The 24,767-nt window shown below is 39.8% G+C and overlaps 1 protein-coding gene across 4 annotated transcripts in view; it reads right to left on the reverse strand.

Annotated features, from left to right (window-relative positions):
• Window positions 1-24,767, reverse strand: part of LOC123969418 (complement C3-like) — a 94,925-nt gene that overhangs the window by 45,530 nt on the left and 24,628 nt on the right. For 3 of the 4 annotated variants that reach the window (XR_006824727.1, XM_046046796.1, XM_046046795.1), the window contains exons 7-22: window positions 17,074-17,156; window positions 16,307-16,394; window positions 15,997-16,099; window positions 15,115-15,235; window positions 14,908-15,023; window positions 14,629-14,775; window positions 14,014-14,113; window positions 13,804-13,898; window positions 13,214-13,405; window positions 12,926-13,081; window positions 12,108-12,234; window positions 9,082-9,150; window positions 8,648-8,765; window positions 8,464-8,552; window positions 6,081-6,220; window positions 2,397-2,609 (exon numbers count right to left, since the gene is read on the reverse strand). Coding sequence is in view for 3 of the 4 variants with exons in the window: in XM_046046796.1 (XP_045902752.1) it covers window positions 2,397-2,609; window positions 6,081-6,220; window positions 8,464-8,552; window positions 8,648-8,765; window positions 9,082-9,150; window positions 12,108-12,234; window positions 12,926-13,081; window positions 13,214-13,405; window positions 13,804-13,898; window positions 14,014-14,113; window positions 14,629-14,775; window positions 14,908-15,023; window positions 15,115-15,235; window positions 15,997-16,099; window positions 16,307-16,394; window positions 17,074-17,156 (1,957 nt within the window). In the remaining variant the exon portion in view is untranslated. The remainder of the gene's footprint in view (window positions 1-2,396; window positions 2,610-6,080; window positions 6,221-8,463; window positions 8,553-8,647; window positions 8,766-9,081; window positions 9,151-12,107; window positions 12,235-12,925; window positions 13,082-13,213; window positions 13,406-13,803; window positions 13,899-14,013; window positions 14,114-14,628; window positions 14,776-14,907; window positions 15,024-15,114; window positions 15,236-15,996; window positions 16,100-16,306; window positions 16,395-17,073; window positions 17,157-24,767) is intronic. The other variant, XM_046046797.1, reaches the window with a different exon arrangement.

Raw genomic sequence — 24,767 nt, forward strand, 5'->3', positions numbered from 1 at the left:
GGAGAACATTCCACAAACTGGGAGCAACTGAGCAGAAAACCTGCTCTCCCATAATGAGGAGCTTGGTCCTGGTAGGTTTCAGGAGATACAGTATATTGCCAAAGTTCTGGGACAGCCCTCATTAAATTGAGGTATTGCAATCACTTCCATGGTCACAAAGTATATAAAATCATGCACCTCCATTTGTGAAAGACTGGGTCGCTCTCAGAAGCTCAATGAAATTAAGGATGGTACTGTGATAGGTTGCCACCTGTGTCTGGAAACGTGCGTACGCCACTTACCAAGCAAAGGTTGTGATCTATAAAAAACAAACTTGACTGGAAAAAGTGCATCGCGTACATAAACTCTGAACCATGCACATAAAGAGAAGAAATGAGAAAAGGCGACTCACATGGCAGAAGGATGAAACTGTTTGAAATGAAGGCCTACTACTGTGTAAAATATATCAAAATATTAGGCCTACCTCTGAGTAGTATAGGCTTGAAGCCGTTCTAAATAATCATACACTCATTTGATTGATTTTCCCTGAAGTGTGCAATAAAAAAACATAATTTTAGATAATTTGCGGTGCATAAAAAGAACCATGACTGAGGATAATAAACACAAAAGGAGATATCTGTTTTTGCAAAAGAACACCTCGAATATGTTGGACAGTTTAATCAGGAATTAAAAGTAATTTTTTCGAGCAAATACGAGAGCATAGTTTCATGTATTGTTATCACATGTTCGTTTCCTTATCGAGCCAAACGCTGTGCGCCAGTGTGTGGATGTGATGTGCTGCTTGTAAAAACACATTATAGAAAAATAACACTATTTTATTGTCATTTACAACAAGTCATAGTGTAGGCTATTTCTTTTAACTCATCGCTAGCCTCGTTAAGTGAGTGGATTGTTTGTGTAGCCTAAATACATGTTTAAACTCAGGTGGAATGAATCTGGTTTACTCTCTTTTCAAATGAGGGAATCCAAATTAGTACCTGGTCATCCCGTCTTGCATCTGTGTGTCCCCCTCCAGTCAGTGACGTCACTACTCAGCCCGTTCCTGCAGATCAGTTATAAAGGGGTGGACCTCCGGTGCCCCCTTTTCTCCGGTGCACAAGTGTTTCATGAAAGTGCGTTTTTACCCACCGAACAACATGCTTCAGCTTCACCAAAAGGAACGTCAGTGTCACACTGAGTTAAATCTCGTTTTGTAGCTTCTCTGTCAGAGTTTGCCTCCTTTTCTTCATGCAGTCAGGATGTGTTCATATTAATGAGGGGCGTTTCATTGACCATTTATAGGCAACTATGGGGGTTTGAAGGGTCAGACATGGAGCTCCCTCACATGCACCACATTTCAAGTTGATTGTGATTTATAAAAGGGAACTTGCTTACAAGTGTGCGTACACACGGTTTTATAAGTCTGAATATTTTTTTGCCGCCATTATTGGATTTTGGGCGCACATACATTTTTAGTGAGGATTCTACGCACAGTTTTATAAATGAGACCCCTGTTACTGTAGGCGGAGTTAGAGACGTCTCAAAAATGCAATTCGATCCATTTCAATCATCAATAACATTTTTCAATTTAAGAATCTCAGACAACTGCTAATACAGATATTGACCACCCTTAAACATTTCACACCTGTAAGATTGTAAAGCAAGAAAATTAAGTAATTAATTTAATACTTAAATATGAAGTGCAAGGTGGTAATTTCAATGCTTTAGTCATTAATGAATATAATGACACCAAATCACCTCTTATCTGTCCTGGAAATCCTCTCAACTCTCACAGCAGTTATTTGTTTTTTGCAATGTTTAATGTTTTTATTAAAAACAGTGTATGTTGTATTACGTATTAAAGTATTTTTGTATCTTTTTAATGCAAGCAAAAAAAATGTTTTGAGAGAATATTTATCGCACTGTAATCAAGAAAATAAACAGGCCTTTTTTGTGTCACAAAAAGTTTTAATTACTATTATGTCATATTATTTGATTGCAAGTTAAAAAGTTTTCCTTGTGTGTCAGAAAGTTAGGTTAAACCGTGAGAGAGTTTTGCAAGTTGAAAAGCGAGTTTGCGAGTCAAAAATGGTCAAAATAAGATATTCTATTGGTGGGTTTGACTGACCAATCATGGGTTTGCATTTGCCGCATGGCCACGCTCACAATCCCTTCGCTCCGATGGCTCAAGCACTACTGGAGACGGCTTCGTAACGTGTACAGGCTAGATGGCGGTAAGTAGACAATGTCGCTCATTTCAATTGAAATGCTTTTAAATGTAGTATGGCATGATATAATGATTGTTTATATTTACCGTTGGCAAGGTCACAGAGTCCAACACTGTCTGCTTTTATAGAAAGACATATGTATAACAGTTAGCTAAAGTTAGCCGTCTTAGAAAAGTCTGTTTCTCTTACCACCACCAATAGCATCTTCATGATTCCATCACTGAGCGATGAGTCTTTAAAGGCTGCTTTGACCTCAATGCGGTGTACTCCTGTCTTAATGGGAATAATGACGAAAGGTACAGATCGTGTAGTTTGGGGTCCAACATTAACGTTCTGACGATATCTTCCACGTTTAGAGGCTGAACTGCACACATTCTCAGCCTCAATCAGATCCACACGCACCTTAAAACAGGCAGAGATGGAGAGGTGGAAGAAAGAACTGACATTTAGACAATGGTGTGAATCTTTGCAGTCACCAGGTTTAAACCCAATTTAACCTATGGAGATTTTGGACCACCGTGTTCAACATTGCTCATCACCACAATTATCAACACACACACCCACACCCCTATTGAAGCAATACACCAACATTTTTGGAAATGAAGAGAATTTCTTCTTAACGAAGTACAATTCTTCATACTGTACTTGTAATGGCAATTCTTCCTCGCTTTACCTTTACCAATATCTTTGCCATCGTACACAGGTAGGAGTGAAGTTTTTACGCAGACACACAAGATGATTTTCCAGAGAGATTATTGCAGTTGAGGTTTGTGGTTTATTGCAGGACTAAATAGTACAAACCGATGAACATACCGGTTGATTTCTTTCTTTTTTTTGCAACTTTTTACTTTCACTTCTCTACATTTCAAAGTCAAATATCGACTCTTTACTTGGTTACTTTCTGCACGAGACCATGTTACATTGGTATTAGTAGCCTATGCAGCTGATGCGACACAGCGCAGAGCTGAACGGCCTCACTTTTCTGTCAAAGGTGAACGCGAATGTTTAAAACTTCGATGAGAGGATGAAGAAGGACTATCCTTCTAGGCACGAGTAGAGAAAAACTCAATGAGAGTGAAGTGCGGAAACAGCAGTCAAGTAAACTTGTTCTCTCCTCTCAAAGTCTGTCAGCAGATAACAGTAGCCTAATGTTCAGTTAATGTGCAGCTGCAGTGAATTTGTCTCGTCTGTCCTGCCAACCTGCTAAGCAGCGTAACTCTTGGTCTGTGTCTTGGTTACACAGACTTTGACTAAACAATGTTGAGTGAAATAAAACAATTTATTACGTTTGATAAACGCAGATGGGTCACGTTGTTTATAAACTGTAGCTCGGAAAGATGACAACCGTTGCTCATGGAAGCTCGTTCAAATGTGTGTGCATGAAATTAAACTCGCATCTTAAATGAAATCACATATTCAGTCCAGTCATTTTATAAACAGTATTTTATATTTCAAAATGTATTGAAGGAAACCTGGGGTAGCCCGTTGGAATGGGCCTAATGCAGCTGATAACATTAATATACAGAAAATATATATAATTTACGCCGGCTGCGCAGAAGTTTGTCAGAAGAGTAGATGTAGGATAATCAGCCAGTACAAGCACAGCTGATCCACTTCCAGCCTCAGCCAGTACCAGCACAGCCAGAGATGTACAGCCAGCATCAGATTCAAGCAGCGGATTGGCCCCCAGTCTTATCAGACTTCATGAGGTCTGAGTTAGTGTGCATAGGTCTGTTCAAACCAGCACTGGGTTTTTTCTAGAAGATGTTTCTATTCAGGCTTCTTACAGAGGGAGGATTATAGTAAGAACATTGCTGTGTCAGGTGTGACTGTGCAGCAGCTCTGTATTCGCACTGTGAGTCGCAGCAAGTTTGTGACCGAGTGGTAATGTAGCTGGCAATATAAACATCTGAAAACTGAAGCCAACTTTGCTCTGTATGGAACTGTGAGCTGCACTTTATGAGTGGTGCCAAACTACTTGTGTAGATTTTTGGTGAGATTGTGAATTGAGAAATGTTTTCAGTTAGTTTTGGTTTCCGCCTCCTTGTCTCATCTTAACATACGCAAAGTCCCAAATGGGGTTCTGTGTCTGTCAGATGGTCTGAAGGTGATACTACAACAGCAGAGCAATACCGCAGACTATAGGAAATATCCACATGTCCTCTTGCGACTCAGTTTTCCTTATTGTGATTCACTATGACTGATAATGCTGCATTCAAACCTGTCTTGATATTTTAAAAAGATAGATTACCTTTGTAAGATCAGTAGGTTTTTAGATTTTTTAGATTACTTTTAATTACTTAAGTATTTTTAAAACCAATTACTTTTTTATTTTTACTTGAATAACATTTTTCATGTGGTATCTGTACTTTTACTCAAGTATGAAAGTATGCTGACGTACTTAATATAGAAATTGGAGAACTTTGAGTGTTTGAGTGGCTCCTAGGCAAAGCAATGCACCACAACAAGGAATTGTTTTTGCTCTAGTGAGTTCGAGTTTCACACGAACATGAGTCTCCTGATTTAAAGTCCAGGTTCTGGCTGGGTTGTAGGGATACAACATCCAGGGTTCGAGTTACATGGAAGCCAGTGGGAACAAAGCTCCCATAAGGAGGGTCTGAGCTCCCATGGAAGCAGTAAAATCATGCATCTGTGGGGGTCAGTAATTCATTTATCAACAGCCATTACTCATAATCATTCAATCATTTCATTGTAATTAGGACATACTATTGTTTACATTAAAAAGATAAACACTTAAATTAACCACTTTCCTAATGAAATACACTGCGCAACCCATCACTGACAGGAAGGCTGCACCTCTCCACCATCAGGCCATGACCCGCAGATCGCAGACATCTGGGGCAAGTAGTGGACTGCTGTGTGTGCGTTTGCATGTGTGTGAGAGAGGGAAATGTTGAATCACGTAATAAGCAATGATTTCTCTCCAATCTCTCTCTTCCCGCCAGTAACGTTAGCTAATATATTAGAGACCCCCACGAAGCTCAATTTATAACTCGAACCCTGACAACACCGGTCAAAGACAGAACAAAACACAGCTCCTTTGTTTTCCGTTTTGGGTTTAAAAACAGAAAAAAACAGATTGTCTGTTTGTTTTTTTTGTTTACTGTTTTGTTTTTCTGTTTTGGTTTTAAAACAAAAAACGACTTCTTGTTTTTTCCAGTTTGGTTTTGAAATGGAATAATCAAATAACGAACCATACACGGATTAGTTATGAACATTTTCTCCCCCAAACAGTAAAAGTCCAAATTCACTGTGAAATCATATCCTAGAAAAAGCTTTTGGTGTTATTTTGAACAGAGCAAGGCTAGCTGTTTCCCTGCTTTCAGTTCCTTTGCTAAGCTAGGCTAACTAAATTAATAAAATACTGTTTATTGATTTATTGATTGACGCCTCCCCAGGGAGGTGTTCCAGGCACGTCCAGCTGGGAGGAGGCCTCAGGGAAGACTCAGGACTAGGTGGAGAGATTATATCTCCACACTGGCCAGGGAACGCCTCGGGATCCCCCAATCAGAGCTGGTTAATGTGGCTCAGGAAAGAGAAGTTTGGGGTCCCATGCTGAAGCTGCTGCCCCTGCGACCCGACCCCGGATAAGCGGATGAAGATGGATGGATGTTTATTGATGTTCTGAGCACACTTGGCAAAATGTTGAACTGTTCCTCTAAAGGGACGATTGTGAGTATAATACATGAAGAAACTAACAGATTGAATATGTATACTGCTGAATTTACTGATGTTATTTCACGTTATGCACATAGATCATTAAAAACTGCACTGCTCATTTGCGTGGCACCTTTTTCATAGTACACATTACCATCTGTCCTGAAACACAAGAGCTAAATAGCCCAGACTCACATTGGCAGGATCAGGGCTGTAGTTGTGGAGGATAGCCTTAATTTCCAGCTGCTCTCCACGGACAGCAGAGTACGGTAATCTGAGATCAATGAAGAATTCTTTCAGGACAGTGACCTCTAATGGATCGGCCACACAGATACCTTAAAGACAAGAGGAAAAACAATGTCAGATGGAGAAACATTAAGTGTTTGAAATCAAATACTTGGACCACATGACTCTCCTTCAATAAACTGTAATCTTATCCTGTGCTAGTAGACATGGTGATCCGTGTCATAATCCAATATTTGAAAATGAATCATATTCTTATCTCTGTGTGTAAATATTGTAAAAATCCATTTATGTCACAGATGTGTTACTCCTCTATAAGTTTGAAAGATTCATCAAAAAAACAAAAAGGTACGAGTACCGTTTTAAAATTTCAAATGTAAAAATGTAATAAACAATTAAATCTGCAAGCAATGTTGGACAGGCCCTCATGCCATGATGGGCGCTAGGACGTGTTGCAGTTTCCGCTCAGTGGCCAGAGGTCAGGAGACCCAGCTCAGAATTATCACGCGTTTTGGACGCCTAAGGGCACTAGCTGTGGCCCTTTGTGGCACTAGAGAACACCCGTTAACTATATGTTCTGTCAGAGTACATCAGGTGTGGAAAACCGAGTAAAAATGTCATGTAAATCACGGGAAAATCCCGAGAGCTCACTTCCTGTTGCCAGTAGATGGCACACATGGGGCATTGCCACCATACAGGGCCCAGCGTCACGAGTTGTATTTTCTGACACCCCCCATCCAGCAATGGGCAAAATTTACCTGCTACTGTTTTATCGATTGTAGCCAATGTAGCCTATTGGCCAATTTGTTTCTATACAATATTCGAGTCCCCCAATCTTTTTTTTTTCCAGATAAAGACAGATTGAAAAAAACAGCATTTATTCATAAGCAGAAGTGGGTAAAAATGTATTTCTATACAGAACGCAGTCATTTTCGCGTTATTCATTTCTCACTTAGATCAACATTCTGTGTTGCTACTGGCAACATCTTTAGTCTACAACTAAACATGCATGCAGACTCGCTCAGTGCTGTGAGTGAAGGAGAGGCTGATGGTGGGGATGTTAGGAGTGAGTGATGTGTCTTGGATTCATTCTGCATCTGACGGCTTATCGTCTGACTGGGATCCACTTGCAGAGAATAAACATGCACTAACGCTGTATTCATTTTCATTAGCCAACAGCAAGGCTAGGCTTAATAGAGTTAAAACTTTTAGGGTGGCATGATTTTATTTTTAACTGTAGCCCTAAAGTATGGCTTGCAGTTATTGTGAAATATAAAACATCTGCCAATAGGCGTAACATGAGGTGTGGTCTATAAACACGCAGGCCTAGCCTATGAAATACTTAGTGCAAAGTCATCTTTCCCTGTGATAGGCTACAGGGATCTGTGTGATCAAGCGTGAAAATTGTATAACGTTGTTTAAATAGTAAATGCACTTGCTTGCGCCCATCTGTTCGCCCATGGGAGTGTTGGTCTTAAAATGAGGTGTGGTCAGGCAAATTATTGCCTCATTGCTATCTTGAGCCAGCGGAAAGCAATGGCGTCATTGACCAAAAACAGGTCTAAAGTCAACGCCGCGGTATTTCACTGTTTGTTATTTTAGGCATTACTCCGATGCTAAGAGAGAAGTCGTGCTTATTTACCTTTTTATATACAGTCTATGGTATTTACGCACAAGGTACAGCAGCGTAACTTGTAGCGTAAACATTGATTATTAAAATCTGACACGCTGACAGGATCGATCAGTCCAGGAGTGTCCTCTGAAGAGTTTCCTCTGTCCTGTCTTATCACGTTTATAACTGCAGTTGGGGGTTTTTTTGCTTCTTAAATGCTGCACGATATTTGTTTTGACGTTATTGCGCACATGTATAAATAAAACACAAAATAAAGAAACTAGTGTAGGGGAGAGATGTGACCCACAACCCGTTCATCATAGTTTCTAATAGTACGGAAAGTGTTAATCGCCAAAAATTACCATTAAAGTCAAAATGGCCAACTTCCTATTGGCTTTAGGGTATAGTTCCAAGAGGCTTTTTTTTGTGTATCTAGGTCAAACATGATGCGGGGGCTGCTTTGTTAAAGGATTACTTCCTGTTGCCACTAGGTAGCACTATGACTTTGAGTGATTATTAGCAGATGGACGTCTTCAGAATGAGAATGTCAGCAGACCTGTGAAGTTTGGTGATGATTTGAGCTTGTACACTTCAGTAATTACAACTTCCTGTTTCATGGCGAATCATCGATTCGACGGACTGGAACAGAGTCAAAAACAGAAACATGCCAGCAGACCACAATTAACTTTAACATCAAGTCGTGCAGAGAAACACAATCCTCACCGTGAGTTCTTGACAGACTAATGCCGATGATCTGCCAGGTTGTGATTGAGTTTTCCAAAAGAACATTTTTCACAAAAGATGTGGTGTCACTGAAACAAAATAAATGTGACAGAAGTCATTATCTGTGTGTGTATGTGTGTGTGTGTGTGTGTGTGTGTGTGTGTGTTAGTTACAGTTGACTCACCAGTTAGGGTTTTGTTGAGTGCAAGGAGGCAGTCTGATATCTGACCACAGCCAACTTTCAGGGAATTTGGTACGAGAAACAATTTCACTGCTGTCCATGTAACTGTAATCCTCCTCATCTAAAGGGTCATTAAAAGGTTACCAATTTAATTGTTTTCCAACTACCAGCATGGACAGTGACCACCCAGTGCCCCTATCCTCAGATTAACCAAGAAAATGTAAAAAATAAAATGCACGTCTTGACTGTGATTTCTAAAAATTTAATACACATGGCATGATAGCGTCTCACAATTCAGCATGTACCGTCTACTGTCACATTCTTCAACATAGCATGCATAAACACATAATTTAAAAGTCAGATATCCTACAAAACACTTAGGAGAGCTTGAACTGTCACACAGAAGTGGTTATTTGGTAATTTGCCATTATTCTTACCCAAGCTGGTTCTGACATCTGTTTCAGTGCTGGCTCGTTTTCTCCTGCTGAGGGCAGGACACTTCAAATCTGGAAATGCAAAACAGACAAGCTTAATATTAGATATATATATATATTTATTTATCCCGAGGGAAATTCAAGTATCCAGTAGCATACGAAATATACATACATTAAACCTATATTCAAATAAAAAATAACTTATAACACTGTAGCCACAGTAAACCGTACAAAACAGTAAACAGTGCAAATGGAGTGCAGATGGAAGTAAAGAGTACAGATTGAAGTAGAAATTGTTCTTTTGTCTATTGTCCTCCCTGCCATGACTAGGAGCTGTTGTGCAGTCTGATGGCCAGGGGGACGAAAGAGTTTTTAAGTCTGTTGGTGGAGCTGGGCTGGGACAGCAGTCTGCTACTGAACACACTCCTCTGCACAATGAAGGTGTTGTGCAGAGGGTGGTGGGCGTTGTCCAGTACGGACAGCAGTTTGTCCAGGGTCCTTCTTTCTGCCACTGTCACCAGAGAGTCCAGCTCTGAGCCCACCAGTGAGCCGGGTCTCCTCACCAGTCTGTCCAGTCGACCGGCGTCTTTCTTCTTGCTGCTTCCTCCTCAGCAAACTACAGCATAAAAGAGGACGCTGGCCACCGCAGACTGGTAAAACATCTGCAGCAGTTTTTTGCAGCCTTCTCAGGAAGTACGGCTCTGCCCTTTCCTGAGAAGTGTGTCCATATTTGCTGTCCAGTCCAGCTTGTCATCCAGCTGCAGCCCCAGATATTTGTAAGTCCTGACCACCTCCACATCGACCCCCTCGATGGACACAGGCTGGAGATGTGGTTTCTTCCACCACCATCTCCTTGGTCCTGGAGGTGTTCAGCTGCAGATGGTTGGTCCTGCACCAACTCATGAAGTCCTCTACTTCATCCACTCCTTGACACAGCCAACTAAAATCTGTCTAATGCCAAGAGAAGGAATTTATTGTTGGTTTGGACACCTCAGCGACTGTGATGTTGTTCCACTACTGTTGTTGGATTGATGTAATGCATTTGTAGCTAAAGGTGTTCTTCTGTTTAACAGTAGCATCATATAGGCCTACCACCAATGTTTTTCGAAATGTAACCCAGTAATGTTTTACAACATTTTGTTGCTTCTAGCCTCTTCTCATTTTTCTCATTTTATATGTCAATATAGCCAATCTCACAGAACAGCTGCTTTCATTAACCTGTATTTTTGTTTATTTTTGTCTGATGGTGTAAAATAATAATTTTATCTGCAGCTCATCTGCTAATGACTGCTGGTCAACATAGTATTTATGAGCCACACACACACACACACACACACACACACACACAGCGGCAGCAGAGCGAGAGGCTGCACCGTGGCGGTGGAATAACATTACGGTGAGAGTTAAGTTAGCTCCAAACTACTGTAACATTAGTTGATGACAGCTTTGCTTGTTCCTGTAAGTATGTACAATAAAACCTTCGCAAGTAAAAAAAAAAAACAATACTTTATCAATACACCTATCTGTAAGGTAACATTAAAAATGTAGAAATGGTTAATTTAATCATCTCTGTCCTCAATATCTCATCCTGTATGTTTTATTACAAGCACAGCTAACGCTAGCTTGGCATTAGCCAAATGTTAAAAACAAGCTAAATAGAAAGCTGTCTGTCTGGAGCACAGACTGGTCTGTAGTCTTAAAAACTCAGCTGCTGGCTGAGACAAACCAGCCGCTCCTCCATCTACCTGGTAACGTTACCTGCAGCCAGCCAGAGAGGAGGGGGGACTGATACAGACTGATGTTATTCTTTCTAAACGTCACTCACTACATGTGATGTCAGATAAAGTTATTGAGTAACTTTGCTGTTGTCTAGAAACAACATTTAGCCGTATTTAAAATATTAAATTTAAAACAACCAGTTAGTTAATATGTTTATTTATTGCAAGTGATATGTCATCTCAATATATAACATTATCGCACATTGAATATTTTCCTCATACCATGCAGGCCTACCTCATGCCCCTTGGGTCTGGTCTTACCAAATAACCATCACTAAATAATAGTAAAGTATCGATAAAGAATCGGATCGTTAAGCAGTCTCTATAAGGGTATCAATATCAATAAAAATGAACGATCCCCATTCCTATGTATTACTGACCACACTAGGGCAGGAGATAGAATGGAGGTTTAACAGGCCATCTCCCTCCCTCAACCCTCTGTTTTCTCTCTCTCTCTCTCTCACTTGCATAAGAAACAGGGGAGATGCTCTGGGCACAGACCAGGTCTGATCCTGTTTTTATATTTCCTGTTACTGTAGTGTGTAGTGGATGTTTGCAAGAGCCTAACTTCAAAAAACAGCCTGCAATTAACATGACTTCTTTTTATTACTTCAACAGCATTTAGTGCTGTAAAAAGGACAGCAATGCTTTAGAAACCTGAAAAAAATTGCACATTATTATAGCAATACTTCTCGTTTCAAGACTTACAGTGGACTATCTTTGATGGAGTCTGTGCTTGTTTGACAGATAACTGGTTTTGACAGATATTGCGTTTGTGATACGAGTCACGATTTTAGTGGGAATTGTAATTTTTGCATTTTATTTTCAATGAAATAAATATAAAAATTATGATTATGTGATTTTTGATGGGGTCTGTACCAAATATGTTTTATTTATGGTTTTTGAGTTATGGTTTGTTTTGTATTTTCCCTGTTTGTTCCTAGTTTGTGTACCTCTGTGTTTATTTATCACTCCTTACCTCAGTGTTCGCATCCCTTGTCCATGGTTTTGTTTTATCCTTGCTCTCTTGTTTCGTGCACTCTGTTTTATTTTCCTAGATTTGTCAGAAAATTCTGATTGATTAGTTATTTATGTTTGGTCATCTATTCATTCTCTGTGTTCTCATTCCCTGCCCTTGATCTGGTTTTGTTCAGTTCTACAGTCATTCCATGTTTTCTGATTTACTTTGGTAAATCTGTCCTTGTGTGTTCCCGTGTGCTTTGAGTGGAGTGGAGAGTGAAGTAGTATCACCTTGTCTGTAAGGAGTCCCAGAAGCACTGGACTCAAACAGCAGCCCAGCATCGTAGAACACACTCATACCGTCCTTCCCTCCACCTGGTGTGCAGCCTGTATCATACTTCTCTACAATGTCCCACACCTGAGCAGGGTGGAAGTCATTCACACACAGAAATACAACCATACTTAGTCATGCAAGTCAAATAACAACAGATGTGGTAGTTACAAATTGCATTTACTTTCATTATTGTAACAAAGTTGTTTTTTGTGTATTTCTACTTTATCAAGTATTTGTATAAATCAGTAATTGTGCTTCTACTTAAGTATTTTAAGTTTTGACTTTTGCCATATAAGGGAAGAACCTCTGAGATAAGAGTGAGACAGTGTTAGGTTATCAATATCACCAATGTTTAGTCAGGTTTTACATCAAGGAGTCTTGCTACCCCCTTATCATTTGCAGTGTAGAGAAAGCTGGAGCCTATCCCAGCTCACATACAGAGAGTGTTGGTGTACACCCTGGATGGTTCAGCTTTCTATCACAGGACAAACACATATAGATAGACACTTATTGTAAATATACATTCACACTTATTCACAATTTTGAGAATCACTGGACCTAACCTGCATGTCTTTGAAATGTTGGAGGAAACCAGATTACCTGGAGGAAAACTCACACAAGGAAAGAACAAGCAAACACAGAAGGGCATTTCTGTGTTTGCTTGTTCTTTCCACTCAGTGGGCTCAAACAACATTGTCACCTCAGCTGATACACTGTGGACTTAAATTAACATTGTTTAAAAAATGATAAGAGAAAGTAAAAAGAAAGAAATTGCCTTTTTCTGGGTGAGTCGGTGCTTGTTGTTTAGGACATAGACGGCTTTGTCAATTGCCACCAGTCCCACTGTGGCTCCTGGATCTCCAGTGACCGTCAGACCAAATATTCTGCGAGGATCATGTGATGGAGCAGGTCTCGATGATTGTAACTTCAACTTAAGGAGGACAGAAGAGCAGATTTGCAAAGCTGTTACATTATTATGAATTTTTGTGCCTTGAATTTTATTAGTTTGTACATGGGTGTCTTTTTTGTTCACTCTCTGCTGTATCAGTGTTGTGTGTCTCACCGAGCCCATGCAGGAGTCCTTAACATCCACCCAAACAGAGTCTGATACCACTTCATTATCATTTGTATGGTAGTAGGCAATGATACGGAACGATGGAAGCAATTCTTTGGAAATGGGAATTATCAAGGAAATCAGTGTTTGGCCTCTCGTCTTGTAACGGCCTTTATCCACCAACTGACCTCTGCTCAGGGTCTAGGGACACAGTTTACTCATCAGTACTTCAAATCAAATCAAATATGAAAATATAAAGCAAGACAAACATTCAATCATGTCCATAAACACACACATGTAATCAGCTGGAGCCAATCCCAGCTGACATTGGGCGAAAGGCGGGGTACACCCTGGACAGGTCGCCAGTCCATCACAGGGACTTCCACTGTTTTATTTTTAGTAATTTGTTTTATAGTTGTAAAAATAGTTTGTTTTTTTTTTATTTTAGTATTATGATATTGTTAGTGTTATGTTTAATGTCACTTATCACTTTACTTTAATATTAATATGTTTTAATGTTGAAATTTCTCACCTGTGAGACAATTTAAGGCTGATTTGATCTTTTCTTATCTTATGCACAGGTGTAAAACATCTCTCACCAGGTATGTGATGTCATGTTGTGCATTTTCCTGTCTGTTGAGGAAGAGGTTGATTTCCAGGTTTTTTCCTAATGTTACTTCAGCTGGATACACATCTGCAATAACACCATTCCACACTTAGCGTTAGACACTTAGGGGGTTCTTGTACATGTTAGGTAACACTGCCACCACTGACTTTACGATCTGATGTAATTTCAGGATGCTCCTCACCTATATGGATGTAGTTGTTGCTTTTAGTGGTATATGGGAGAGCTACCATGGTGGCTAATGCTTGCCTTTCAGGTGAAATATGAGGATCATTGGTCCTTGCCTACAATTAAATGCACACAGTCAGGCCTTTCTCCCTTTCATATACTTAAACACGGAGCAGTAGGACAAAGCCATAAAATATGGATTTACCCTTTGATTTAGAGTCATCATTTGCACAAACATTTCATTAGTAATTAGGATACCACAAAATGCAATGCACTGCAAGTTATTTTGAGAAGAGATGAGTTTATTAGCACAAAGAGCATACTAGCATTACATTTCAATATGCAGTTGACCTACAAGTAAAATTTGCAAATAGAATCAAATAACTAAATTAAATAATACCAATAGGCCAACATCAGTTGATGAGAACAGAAAAGTAGATAATAACTGGATTTATTGTTTTGTTTTTGCGTAAGCTTTCATCTGCCAAACATGGCTGTAATGCAAAAGGTTAAATGAAAATTAAACTATTCTAAAGAAACACTTAATATCAATAAATGTTGATTAATGTAGATTTAGGCTTCCATTTGCTAAACGTCTACAAAACGAAGGGTAAAAAAAGAAAAGACTTACGGTGATTGTAAGTCTGTTAGCATTTGCGTCTGTATTGACAGTAACCCTGGTCATGCCGTTGGCAGCAGTGTGGCCCCGCACCTGGCCTGGATCAACCACCACCACAACATCTTGTGCCGGACTGTCATCATGATTTACAACTTCAACCTGCCGCCAGAAACACAAACAGCTTAACAGTCAGAAATCATCTCACTGTCTTTTTAAGAGCAAACATGTTTTTTTTTTTAAAAAGGAATTTAACCGTAATGTCATTTTACATAATATAAATAAGTACTTTACCGCTATTTTAAAGGGCAATCCTGGCTTGAAATATTTGGGAGTTTTCTTGAGGTGGATGGTGTAAGGTGATGTGACAATCTGGATACCTCTCAACTCTGCCTCCACCATTTCACCACCTGTTTGTGATACGTGCACATCACAATCATGGAATAAAAAGAAATTCTACTAATTCTGAAGAACGTTCCCGTCTAACAACAACTTTCTTACCACTCTCTGTCAGCACACTGGCAGTTACAAATATGGAGCTCCCCACCAGCTCTATCATGTTTGGGAAGATCTGTGTGATGTGCTCTCTCCTCAGTGTGGCCACTCCGTTACCTCTCTCGATCTAATGTGACATCATATAAGAATGTATCTTGAAATACAGTTAGTGAACAGTTGGTAGGTACTTTTTCTGAATCTAACTATCACTGATACATTTGTAGATGTGAATCCAACAATTAAGCCCAAATATTGTAACTGCGGACATGTGGAAAACCGTAAAATCCCAGACATTAAGTGTTATAGATGTTTTAGAATCAATGAAGACAGCTCAGACAGCTGTAGAACAGTTTAAAGTTTGTTCTTGTCTTTGTTTGTTTGCAAGAGAAAAAAAGCATTAAAGATAAAAGTCAGACACGACAATACAGATCTACCAGACCCCTTCGACCATCAAACTAATCTCTTTGACCATCGCTTAGTCTAGTATGAAAACAAAGGGTCACTGTACCTTTTCAGTGGTGGCCCCGAGACTGTGGAATAATCTACCCCTGATTATTAGATCATCCCCACCATCAACACTTTTAAGTCTCGTCTTAAAACATATTTTTATTCTTTGGATGTTGAGTCTGTTTAGGGGCACCTGCGCTCTTGTTTTTATTTATCTATTTTTTATTTAACTGTGTTGTTTTTCTATCTTATTGCTGTATGTCATTAATTATTTGGCCTGTTTTAATTTATCTGGTTTAAATTTTTATGTCTTCTACTGTATAAACTGTCCAGCACTTTGGTCAACTCTGGTTGTTTTTAAATGTGCTTTATAAATAAACTTGACTTGATTTGACCAATCGGCTGGCAGACTGACAGACAGAGATGAAAGTATGTGCGCACCGGCACTCTCTGAAGAGAGCTGGGAAAGCTCTTCTTTTGACCCTCTTGTACAACCCCAAATACCAGGTAGGCCGTCCCATCCACCTCTTCACCAAACAGATACCTAAAGCCACAAGAGAAGGACGTGTTTATGCCAAAAATGAAGTAAAAGCAATTAAAATTGTGAAGGTCAAAATGTTACAACAGCAAAAAAGGACCAACAGACTAAAACGCCAACACAACCTCTGAACACCACCCTTTATTTTCACCTTGAAGCACTCTAATAATTAAATCTGGTCTCTAAAGCCACAAAACAAAAACCTTCACTTACGTAGCTTTGATGTTGACAGTAAGCTCTTCACTGTCCACGTAGAAGAAGGCGCTCGCAGGTGTCAGTTTAACCACAAAACTGGGAAGCACTGAAAAGGTTTTTTGAATCAGAATCAGAAGGAGCTTTATGGCCAAGTAGTGTTGTAGTAGTAGTGTACACATACAAGGAACTTGCTTTGGTGATAAGGTGCTACACATGGACAAACATACAGTTGACATAAATAAATGTAGAAATATATAAATATGGAACAAACAAATGTCAGTTATATAAGAATAAAAATAATAACCATTTGCAGAGAAAAAACAATGTGGCAGATATTTAGATGTGCATTACTCATGTTCATGTTGTGCAGACATATTGCAAAGGAAGAGAATATTGTGTACATAAATATATAAATTGACAAAATATAAAAATATAGAACGATGAACAATTACCAACAAATATGTGCAATTTGCCATAGTTGTGTATGATGTGAAATAAAATAACATTTACACGTGCAGAGACATTTGTATTATTTGAAAGGGGGGGAGAGTCAGTGGAGAGTTTCGCACATCCTTATTAAACCTGTACTTTAGCAACCTGCACCCACCCTGTACTTTAAGCCAAAAACTGAATTAACACTCAAAAACAAAACAGAGCACACCTAACGCCGAGGCAGCTATACGCAGCACCATCATCCAACTTATGTATCCAATCAGGTAAAAAGTAAATAAATGTAAAAGGTTCATATAGGTTTCAAACAAAAGTGCAGGTATTGAAGGAGTTACCATATTCTTTGACCTCGAACTCTGCAGAATAGCTCTGCTGTGGGTTGTTGTGAAACCTCACCACCACCTTCCACAGTCCAGGACTAAACACAGACAAGAACACATATTTCAATAATAAAGCAAAAAAGTGAAATACTCATAACATTTATATACTTAAGGTTACACAATAATCAGACATCAGATTGCATCAAGGTATTAAAATTTTGCACAAATTAAGATGTAGATTTAAATTAAAAACAAATTGTTGCAAGGCACTTGACGTTTAACCTACTGTCTACTGTTATACGGAGAACAGTAACTATAGAAAACACTAAAGTTTTGATGCATTAAGCATTAAAGTTTTCAAGTTGGCCAGTAAACTGCAAAATAGATATTGTAAGACTGTAACGCTGTCGAATGGGTGCACCTTTATTTTATATATTAGTCTGATTATTTTAGTTTATAGTTCATAGGGATTAAATGTATTTCTGTGTTATCACATTCTGCCCATTTAAAATTAATTTTTACATCTAAATATATAAATGAATCTAAAATTTACAGCTCATGCAGACTACATTCAGCTTTGGCCGATCGCCATGCTGTTCAGACTACATAACGTACCATCTTGTGACGGGAGTAGGGCTGTGCGATATGACGATATCCATCATTTGACAATAGAAAAACATCTATCGTTTACAATTATGCTATATCGTTTATTTCGTTGTGTCGCAAATTCCACTTTACCGAAATATTTTGGTGAGGGAACGGTGCCTTGCACCGCGGTGAAGTTAGCTTGCCGTTGGAATTCGGCATCTATCAAATGTCCAACGTAAAACTAATACCCAACTTGAAATGAACAAAGTTCTTGCAGGGTAGAAATTTGCATTAAAAATAATGTACGAGCCACACAACACTTTTCCGCAGTGCCAGCCATGATGTGTGTGTCAGTCAGGTAACGTTAAATTACTTGCCCACAGACATACAGTTTACATTTACTCATTTGACAGATCGAAAGTGACTTACATTTGAGGAACAACATACAAGCATCAACAGAGCATCAAATACAGCACGAGATCTACAACTGACAATACATACTAGTAAGAGCTAATAGCACATATCACATCAATGGGGTAAATACCTAGGGAAAGATGTAAGGGTTAACAAAAAAGTGCAATCAATACAGGGTAATTGTAAGGGGATAGAAGAAGAGCACAGGAAGTGCATGTTAGAGGTTAGGAGTTAGAGGTGTTATTAAGAGGAAATGTTCTCGGAAGAGAGAGAGTTTAAGAGCTTCTTGAAGTTAGAGAGGGACGCCCCTGCTCTGATGGCGTGTGGAAGCTCATTCCACCATCGTGGTGTCACAGATGAGAACAGCCAGGACTGAGATTGCTTTGTGTGAATGTCACATTCTGTCTGTCAGCCATGTCTAGTTTGCACTCTGAGTTTTGGTGAGTTTCTGTAATTTTGGTCTGTTGTGTTTTTGGGGTTCTGTCTTACCTGTTGTCTTGTGTCATAGAGCAACTGTGTTTTGATTTTGGTTTCTCTGGCTTTTGGTTTCATGTCTTTGTGTTACTCCTGGTCTGTGTACTTTTGTGTAGGTTATTGTTTTGCCCATGTCTGCTCTGATTTCTGTCTGTGTTCATTGTTGGTTAGTTTATTTGTGAGGTGTCTGCTTCCGTCTGTTCCCCCAGTTATCACTCTGCCTGCCTGCCTCTCTGTTTTCCCTGCTGTCTCTCTGCCTGCCTCATTAACCTTGATCCCTGTCACCTGTGTTGCTCCCGCCCTGCTCCCTATGTATATATGCCTGGCGTTTCTGTTAAGTCTTGTAGTCATTGTAGTGTGTTAAACTCAGTCATTTTCATGTGGAAGAGTGAGACCAAGCAGACCAAACCAAATTATCAGCAAGCAGAAAGAAAAATATATTTAATACTGGAAAGAAACAACCAAAACAAAGTAAATTACAAAGTTATCTGACCCTAAAGAGAATTCACACTGGTAAATTACCTGAGCACAATAAAAAGTCCCAAATTAAGAAAAATGTTGACAACATACAGACTGAATGAACACAGCCTGGCCGTAGAAAAGGGTCGCCACAGACAGAGCTGGCTACCACAAGAGGAGAGACTCTGCTCCCAGTGTGACAGGGGACAGGTAGAGACAGAGCTGCACTTTCTAACCTCATGCCCCAAATATAAAACACAACACAAGACAAAAACACTTTGCAAACATTTCCCAAATATACCCTGAATTTGAATTCATATCAGACACACAGAAACTCCCCTATTTACTGGGAGAAATGCCTAAATGTGAAATAATTGCTGCAAAATATGTCTCCTCATGCCATGAAGTGAGGACAACCAGTGGCACCTCAGACTGATAAACAATTGTACAGGTTTTCAAATTATTTTGATCGTTTGATATTTTAGTAATTGTTTTGTTTTTACATTTGATACTGATTTCTTTTATTTAAATTTATTATTATTATTTTGTAATCAATTAATTATTTTTTATTTTTTGTTTTGTTTTTTGGGGCGGTTGTGGCTCAGGAAGTAGAGCGGGCTGTTCCGCCAGTGTATGAATGTGTATGATGTGAATGCAGATGTAGTGTAAAAGCGCTTTGAGTGGTCAAAAAGACTAGAAAGGCGCTATACAAATACATTTATATAGCGTGCATGCATTTACATTTATTAATATATACACACACACACGCTTACCGTTTTATTTATTTAAATTTTTTATATATATATATATATCTTAACACACACAAACGCTTACTGTTTTATTTATTTATTTTATTTTTAATATATTTTTATTTTTTAACAAACACACACACGCTTACTGTTTTTTTTTTATTGAATTTTTTTAACACAAACACATACGCTTTTATTACTTTACGCTAAAATTACTTGTTTAATGAAGTGAATAGTATGTATGATGCTTTGGCAATATTGTTGTTACACATTCATACCAATAAAGCTAATTTGAATTGAATTGAATGTTCTGTCTGTCTGCCTGGTGGATTTTCCTGTCTACTGCCTGTAAGTCTGTTAACCTGTTTTCATTTGGATTAAAAACCCTGAACTGAATCACTGCTCCAGTGTCTTGCATTTGGGCTTACCTCCTCTGTGCTCACCCACAAAATTGTGACAGTGAAGGGATGGCAGAGCTAGGCGGCGTTCGTTGGAGGAGCGTAGTGACTTGAATCTGATTCTGGAGGCCACGGGTAGCCAGTGGAGGTCACACAGTAATGGAGTGACATGTGTCCTTTTGGGCTGATCAAAAACCAGATGCGCTGCTGCGTTCTGAACCATTTGTAGGGGTTTCACCGCACAAGCTGGAAGACCTACTAGAAGGACATTCTGTCTCTCATGTCTCTCTGCACGACTGAGACAGCAGCAACATCGTCTGAAAAGGACATCTGTTCATCAATCATGACACCCAAGTTTCTCACCACCCTGGTTGGAGGTATCAATTTGTAGTTTGATTTTATGGTGAATAGATTGCTTGGCTGGAATGACCTAGAGTTCAGTCTTAGAGACGTTTAAGTTGAAGGTGGCAAGCCTTCATCTATGCAGATATGTCCGAGAGACAGTCTGTGATCCGCGCCGAGACGGTGGGATCGCCTGGCGGGAAGGATAAGTACAGTTGTGTATTGTCTGCGTAACAGTGGTAAGAGAGGCTGTGTGAGCGAATGATCGGCCCCAGTGAGGTGGTGTAAATTGAGAAGAGAAGGGGCCCTAGCACTGAGCCTTGGGGCAGCCCTGTGGAGAGGCAGTGGGAGGAGGATAATTGTCCTTGCCACAAAACATTGTACGCCCAGAAAGGTAGGATTCGAACAACAGGAGTGCTTTACAGCAGGATCCTGTGATTGACTGTGTCAAAGGCAGCTGATAGGTCAAGCAAGATAAGGACTGAGGATTGGGCTGCAGCTTTAGCTGACCTTAGGGCTTCTGTTACAGAAAAGAGCCGTTTCAGTAGAGTGGCCACTCTTAAAACCAGACTCATGTGGATGTAGGAGGTCATTCCGTGAGAGGAATTCTGAGACCTGTTTGAAGTTCGATAGTTTTAGATAAAAATGGCTCCGATAGTTCTCAACTTGAGTAGGGTCAAGTGAGGGCTTTTTGAGCAAGGGTATAACCTGAGCCATTTTGAAAGTGGTCGGGAAGGTTCCTGAAGCCAGAGAAGTATGGTTAGTTCACCAAGACATGCTGTTGTTGTGAGTAGCAGCAAGTGGCATCAGTTTGCTAATCCACAAAGTAACATTAGTTACATTACTTGCTGTGTTGTTTGCTGGTATTTGTCATGGTGTTGGATTTCTCCAGAATCGCTTAATCACCTTTATAATGCAGAGAAATATACCGAATTACAGTTAGAAATTCTATATTTCATTGAATTTACAAAAATAAATAAATTTTCTCTATTGGGATATGCATCTTTTTGGGATTTGAAATGAATTATGACAGGAGTCTTGAAGTGACTGATCGATGACAGGGGGTCACACAATACACAACCTGACAACGACTCTGTCTACTGACAAAATTTTGCTTTAGCTATGACTAGCTGCAACAATCTTTCCAACTAGCTTTGACTAGATATAGCTCTCTTGTTTAAGCTCTGGGATGAATTGCAGTAAGTGCAACTTGTATTTAATATTACCAACACAGTTGGTCAGTGTATTCACACTCACTTATAACATTAGCAAATGGGGCTTCACTCACACAACCATATTTCCAGTTAATGTCTCTTTTCCTATCCAGTTGTGCAACTCTATTATTTCATTTATTTATTCAGTCATCATTTGGCCTGTATTGACACAACTGAAATGTCCTTGTATGATCTGTGTACTGAGAATTCAGTGCGTCTCCACACTTTACATCACTTACAAACACTAAATTAACAACATGAAAAGTAAGGGTACTAGTGCAGTACCTGTTCACAGGGGTCAATGTGACGCCTCCTTAGGGCTGAACGATTTGGGGAAAAATATGTAATTGCGATTTTTCTGCCAGATATTGCGATTTGCAATTTTTTTAATTGAAAGTTTTCATCAACAGTTCAACATTCACTGACAGTCTATTTTTGACGGAAGCCGTGTCAAGCGGCACAGAGCAGATGAACCGGGGAGGAAGTCAGACACAGAACGGCATAGAGAATCCGGTCGATTTCAAAATCAAACACACTTTGCAGACTCAATCGTACATCAACAATAAACACAGTTAAAACAGATGAAAAAAAGAAACAATTTAACTACGTAGCCTACTTAACCATAGTAGAAGCACAATCAAGGACAACTGAACAATAAGCAAAATCTGAACAAGTCAGCAAAATCAGACCGGCAAAACGCTTTTATTCTGAAATGCTCCATGTGGATATGTAACGTTAGCCTGCAGACAGCGGAATGGAACGGGCTCACAGAGAGCTGTTATCCGTAGGTGAAGCACACAAAATGACAAATTAACAACACGTTAACATGTAGCCTAAACGCGCCACTGCTGAAAAAGTGTGAGTTGACGCCTGATGCCATTATCCCACACATTTCCTCTAGTTTCGTTTGTTGTTGGAAAATATATGCATCCTGTGCCCGTTCAGACTAGTGAGTAGGGCTGTAACAGAAGGCTCATGGTGCTTGTGATTGGCAAGCAGATCTGTCACACAAGGATGACAACGGAATGAATCTGTATCTGCATGACTGTTTAAAACAGGTCAGATGCGCTGTATAATTAACCTACATTTTAATCGCTGTCTTCATGATTAGCTAATCGCGTTCCTTCAAATCGCAATTTCGATTTGAAAAAAATTAATCGTTCAGCCCTACGCCTCCCTGCACTTTTTGTTTAAAATGTGCATCTCACATTGGTTTCACCTAAAGCAGTAGCCGGCAAGAGGCTGCCCGCAGGCCAAATAAATAAATACTTTGTTAGCGGCTCCCCTTGAAGCGCTAGAATTTCATCTGCCTGGATATGCTGGAGAAATGAAAATAAGCTTCCACAGGTTGATGGACCAATCGGCAGGACGCACACACTCCAGCACATGCTTCATTGTGCCCATGTCAAACAGTCGACTGAAAGGCCTGTGCACTACTGACTTAGCTACCCAGAAACTCATCAATTATTTTATAATTATCAAACTTATTTGCCGACCCCTGACCTACAGAATTAATAACTCTGAAACGACATGACAATGGCGGAGATACTGCTAGATATTCAGTGCTGCTTTAGAACTTAACATAAAACAGCCTTACAACTTTGTTTCAATACATTTGTTTCTACTACTTCAATACTTATCGTTTCACTACCTAATACAGGGTACCCCCAGGATTCTCAAAGTTAAATTTAAGACCTTTTTAATACCACCTAGGATGAAATTTAATACCAACTTCACTGCCATTTAATGGAAAATCTGTATTAATTTTAAGCCCGAGAACATTTATGAAGTTACATGAATTTAATAAAACATTTTATTGTAATATACTCATTTAACACACTATAGCTTGGGGTGTGTTTGTACCTTGATAAGATAAAATGAATCAAGGACGTCACTTTGTGTTGAAAAGTGCTGGGGACATAAAGGTTCAGATTAGGGGTGTGACGATACACTTAGCTCACATGCACAATTCACAATATTGGGTTCACGAGAACAAGACAAGGAGATATTTTAACACTATTTGATGAAATATTCAAAGCTGAAATATATATAAATGGGGGTCTAGGTGTCACAGGTCTGTGTGTGGTGAGGTAGGTTGGTGGACCCAAATGCAGGACACAGAGCAGAGTGGCTGATTAACTGAGTCCAAAAACAAGGTGATCCAAACAGAAGAAATCCAGGAAGGGAAAATAATCCAGAAAGCAGGGAACGGGGAACACGACGAGCACGGCAGACAACATGAGACAGAGCGTATACACGCGACAATGACCAGTAGAGGACTGAAGAGAAACAGCAAACATATATACACCAGGGACCAACGAGCGGGGCGGGAGCAACACAGGTGACAGACATGAGACTAACGAGACACAGGCAGGCAGAGAGAGAGCAGGGGAAAATTGAGAGAGGCAGGTAGACAGAGTGAAAACTGGGGGAACAGACGGAACACTTGACAGGCAGACATGGGGTAAAATAACCAACACTGACAGAACACATAACACACCATTGTACTGGAAGTAGGTGGTGTTTAAACACCACCTACTTCCAGTACAACGGTGGATTCTACAGACAGAAGCATGGCTGTGCCATGGGCTCACCGGTATCCCCGATTGTGGCAAACATCTACATGGAAGAAGTGGAGAATAAAGCCCTCAACTCCTTCAGAGGAATAGCACCGAGCCACTGGTACAGATATGTGGACGACACCTGGGTCAAAATTAAAAGCCAGGAAGTGCAAGCCTTCACAGAACACATCAACTCTGTGGACAGTAACATCAAGTTCACACGAGAAGATGTTCACAACAACAGTTTGGCCTTCCTGGACTGCGCTGTACACATTGAAGAGGACAGGAGCCTGCAGATTGGTGTTTACAGAAAACCCACACACACAGACCAATACCTACTCTTCGATTCACACCACCCACTGGAGCACAAGCTAGGGGTCATGAGAACACTGCACCACAGAGCGGAAAACATACCAACAAGCGCCCAAGCCAGAGAGAAGGAACAGAACCACCTGAAGGGGGCACTTACAGCCTGTGGATACCCTAAATGGACCTTTGTGAAGACAGCCA

This window comes from Micropterus dolomieu, linkage group LG04, assembly GCF_021292245.1.
Source record: "Micropterus dolomieu isolate WLL.071019.BEF.003 ecotype Adirondacks linkage group LG04, ASM2129224v1, whole genome shotgun sequence".
In the NCBI taxonomy this organism is placed as follows: Eukaryota; Metazoa; Chordata; class Actinopteri; order Centrarchiformes; family Centrarchidae; genus Micropterus; species Micropterus dolomieu.